A 4,553-nucleotide genomic window follows, 5' to 3' on the forward strand; every position below is an offset into this window, starting at 1 on the left:
GTTACACACCGGTATGTTTGTTTCATGGTGTAGGCTAACACACAGGGCCTCCCACACTCAGCACTTTGTAGAAAGCTGTTGTTGTTCATGAAGAGGGAACAGTGAGGTGGTGACGCAGCGACTACAGAGCAGCTTTCTGTCGGAGGGTTCGTAGAGAAGGACTGCGAAGCAGGTGCTGAGTCACGGACAGAGAGAGAGAGCGAGAGAAAGAGAGATCTGGCAGACTGGGCAAAGAGAAGTGGAAGGGAGAATCATGATGCGACTGCTGAGACAATGTCCTGTTGTGCGGCGCGAGCTCGAGATCTTGAGCGTCGACTAAGGACAGATAACGACTGAATATTCGGGGATGCAGAAAAGCTGTTATGTTGCTTCTTACAGAGCGCACATACACACACGGTTCATTAATTGTAATACTCTTTTTACCTCATTCTTTTCAGTGGATTAATCAGTTGCCTGGCATTGCAGAGGAAGATAACTTGCCAATTGGGCTGCTTTCAGTTTATAGTCCCTGTAAATAGGAAACAAAGTAGGTTGTGTTTCAGTTCCTTTTTACCATTGGGGACAGATGTGTTTAGAATTGGGGCACAATCTTTGATGGCCTACATGTCCCAGAAAGCCCAGTGTACTATACCAAACAAGGAAATTCCCTGTGGATCATGGTCTTTGTAGTTTTCCCTTGCTACCTTCGGAGGACAGAACATTGGCAGGTATAATCTGGTCATCTGGACCTAAATCCCCTTGAAATGAAAGGTGTGTGTGTATGTGTGTGAGAACGTTCTCTGTCAGACACCCTAAGGCCGAGCTCTAGATACTTTATGACTAGACTCTATCATAGATGATCACTCCGCTTGGTGTGAAATGAGAGAATGATTCAGGCCCTGTGTTTGACTCTGTGTTTTCTCCGGATGCAAACATCCATGTCCTGTGAGATTCCTGAAGATTCCTGTAGCAGTGATGACTCTCATTGCCCGCAACTAACGCTGTTTTCTCTCTTGCTCTCTGCAGATCGTGAGGACCAATCAATCCTTTGCACGTGAGTGTTTCATTTGCAGCCCACCCTATCATAAACCTACAGTCTCACTTTGGCCCACTGCGACATGTCTATGAGAGAAAGCAAGCTAGCTAGCCAGTGAGGTGTTAGCACAGCAGCAGTAGCATGTCCTACAGGTTGGTTCCTAAGCTTCATTCCCAGCAGTTTTAAAGTAAGAAAGCCTCCAAATTTCATGGAGGTGGTGTTTCCAAAGCTAACACCAGAGCTTGTTTAGATATGACAGATCACTGTTCCGTGTCTCCCCTCTGTATCCAGGGGTTTCACCCAGGGTGCTTGCCAGCAGGTCTCTCTATTCTGCTAAGCTTCTCTTAATGGACAGTTTCTAAAAAGCTTTAAAACATTTTTTGTGGAGGGTCTTTGTTGTACTTGATCTGGAGCAGAGCAGGGTTATAAGTGAGGTCTGGTGCTTTGCCTAAAAACTCCTTTCCAGTAATCTTCTGCCACTCCAACAGACGAGGCTGCCAGACACTGTAGTGAGGAGATCTAGAGAATAACCAGCAGCAGGGCGGCTGGCGAGTTTCCGGAACTCTGCCCCCTACTGGTAGCGACGGCTTAGTCCAGATCCCTTGTATGGTTGTGATGAGTTGTTTACCTGTGAAGTGTGCCAGGGCAGTCAGCCTATCACAGAGCGGCCAGGTAGAGGCCTCCTGTGGGGGCTAGGGCCAGAGTATGATGGGGGTTAGGGCCAGGGTGTTGTGGATGCCCAGGGTCTCCTTGCCTAGCTAGTAGACAGGACAAGGAACGGCCTATAAGGTTCTGGACCCTTGCTGAGGAATCTCTCACTTGCCGGTGTGGAAGTTCATAAAGAACACCCTGCCTCTATTCAACATGGCCCCAATACAGGAGGGGGTGGGGGGAGTGGGATGAGTGAGAGTATGCCCCCTACCCCCATTTTGCTTGGAAACTTGGAATAGCAGGACGTTTTAAAGACGCTCCAGAACTTTCTGTCGACATTACACAGGGATCACTCTCATTGACTTGGTACATAACCCCATTAAAGCAGCATTCTGACTGGAGAGCTCAGCTAATAGCTGACTGTGCTAAACCCACAGGCATGTGGCTGTGTGCTGCTGGGGTTGGGCTGGACCGGGAGCCTGGTCCCTCTGGGTCTTGGCAGGGCTGTGGACGACCGTGCCTGAACAGAACTGTCATTAGAGTGGGTCCAAAAAATGAGGCTAGAAACCCTGGAACCCAGCCCACAGAACCACAGAACCACAGAACCTCAGAACCTCAGAGTTAAAAACAGACAGACAGGAACAGCAAGCAGCGTTAGAGAGAAGGGAACCGGCTCTGTCAAGGGTTCAAGGCTTGGGAGCAGAGTAGCACAGAACAGAATAGAACACGAATAATGATGAAGTGCAGTCTGAATCTATCTGGGCTCTCCAGAGCAGAACACAATAGAAGTGCATAGAAGAGAATAGGATACAATAGAATAGAAGGGTACAAGTAAGTAAGACAAGTAGAAGTAAGTCAAAGAGATACTGCAGACACTAGTCATTCAGTACCTCCACTGTAGTATAACTGACTTGATGAAGAGCCTTACCTTTTGGTTTGCAAAACCCTTTTGGCTGAGCGGTGAGGTGTGGCTGTGTTTATGGCTGGCCTGTCCTGTGTCTGCCTCCAGGAACATAGTCCCTGTTTCTCCCTGGTAACCTCAACAGCTTCTCAATTAGCAGACAGCTGACAGTGGGTTGTCATTGTTCTTCAGTCATTTTATGAGACCTGTTGGCAACAGATTAGGCCTCGTTCATTTGCTCTCTCTCTGTTCTTTGTTTATGTCCTTCTTTCTCACCTCTCTCTCTCTCTCCCTCTCTCTCTCTCTCTCTCTCTCTCTCTCTCTCTCTCTCTCTCTCTCTCTCTCTCTCTCTCTCTCTCTCTCTCTCTCTCTCTCTCTCTCTCTCTCTCCTCCCTCACCCGTCTCTCTTTTATCTATTTTGGCTCGGTCCCTGCCCACAGAGGTGAGTCAGGAGCAGGAAAGACCGAGAACACCAAGAAGGTCATCCAGTATCTGGCCCATGTCGCCTCGTCACACAAAGGACGCAAGGACCACAACATTCCTGTAAGGGCTCCATCTCCCCCCCCCCCACTCCCCCACTCGCTATTTCTCCTTGCCACCCCTCTTCCTCGCCCCCTCTTTCCCATCTCTCCCTCTGTTCCTCTCAACCTCAGTTTTATCTACATAACATTACCCTTGTCATGACACATTCTATATACATATATGTATTCTAGTGTGTTTATCCACAATGCTATGAGCCAGCTGCTACAATATCATCTCTACTAGTCTACTAGTCTTCTGTCTAGAACTCACATGAACATAAATGGTGCCCGCTCCAGTTCTGTGAGGACGAGACGTTAGCACAGCTCAGGCTAAATGTTAGCATTATCAGCCAGCCAGTTTGCTTATGGCTTGTGTCCGCCTCAAGCCCGGTGGATCTAACACTTGTATTTGTTTAACAGCCAGAATCTCCTAAAGCAATGAAGCTCCAGGCAAGTTTTTCTTCGCTTCCTAAAAACATGCTCCGTTGTGTAGTGTGTGTTTTCTTGTGCATGCCTCCCTCTGCGATCTGCTCTGGGTTATTTACATTTTCACAAGGTTGTATTTGTTAATGTTGGGCCCCCCAAAAAAATACGTTTTCACATGTTGACTTTGTGTTGGTGAGTTTGCTATCATCTCAGTTGAGTATCCGTTGTATCAAGGGTATTGAGCATTGGGGAAACAGCCAAGAATGTCAGAAAACATGCATACTGCCTCCAGCCAAATCAGATACAAATCTGTGATCAACTTTTCAATGTTTGATCATTTTTCGAGAACTAACTTCCGGCATGTAGCCTACTGTTTGTGGTGGCCTGTCAGAACCATGCAGTTCCCAGTGGGTACACACACACACACACACACACACACACATGCTCACCCTGAAATCCTGTGAGAGCATAGCACGCCAAGCTGTCCCCAAATCACAAGTCGGAGCTCAATTAACTTCTTAGTTGTAGTAGGATTTAATGGTTATTCAAATTCTAACGTCCCAAGGCTGCAACGGATGCCATGATAGGTCAAAAATGACACTCACTTTCCATCCATACACATTGCTTGGATATTCTAGTCTTTGAAGTTCCTTATCGAAGGCCGTGGCAGTCTGATAGCCAGCTTGGGGTGTCTGCTTGTGTCTCATGATCCATAGCACCCTTGCATGAGCAACCTCTTCCTGTCTGTCTTCCTGCCAACACCCACCTCCACTCTATTTGAGTGGGAGTCAGGTGGCTGAGCGGTTAGGGAATCGGGCTAGTAATCAGAAGGTTGCTGGTTCGATCCCCGGCTCTGCAAAATGACGTTGTGTCCTTGGGCAAGGCACTTCACCCTACTTGCCTCGGGGGAATGTCCTGTACTTACTGTAAGTCGCTCTGGATAAGAGCGTCTACTAAATGACTAAATGTAAATGTATTTACTGAACCCGAACCTGAGGTGTTCTCTGTAATGATAGGCCTCACGGAAGCAAATGCAGTC

General features: G+C 47.7%; 1 protein-coding gene across 1 annotated transcript in view; it reads left to right on the forward strand.

The window, feature by feature from the left end:
• Window positions 1-917: 917 nt before the first annotated feature.
• The window catches only part of LOC134016364 (myosin-10-like), a gene marked incomplete at its 3' end in the record, with an annotated part of 5,185 nt that continues 1,549 nt past the window's right edge, over window positions 918-4,553 (forward strand). The window contains exons 1-4 of the mRNA XM_062455744.1: window positions 918-924; window positions 1,006-1,033; window positions 3,008-3,110; window positions 3,509-3,538. Coding sequence (XP_062311728.1) covers window positions 918-924; window positions 1,006-1,033; window positions 3,008-3,110; window positions 3,509-3,538 — 168 coding nt within the window. The remainder of the gene's footprint in view (window positions 925-1,005; window positions 1,034-3,007; window positions 3,111-3,508; window positions 3,539-4,553) is intronic.

Source organism: Osmerus eperlanus, unplaced genomic scaffold (assembly GCF_963692335.1).
Source record: "Osmerus eperlanus unplaced genomic scaffold, fOsmEpe2.1 SCAFFOLD_750, whole genome shotgun sequence".
In the NCBI taxonomy this organism is placed as follows: Eukaryota; Metazoa; Chordata; class Actinopteri; order Osmeriformes; family Osmeridae; genus Osmerus; species Osmerus eperlanus.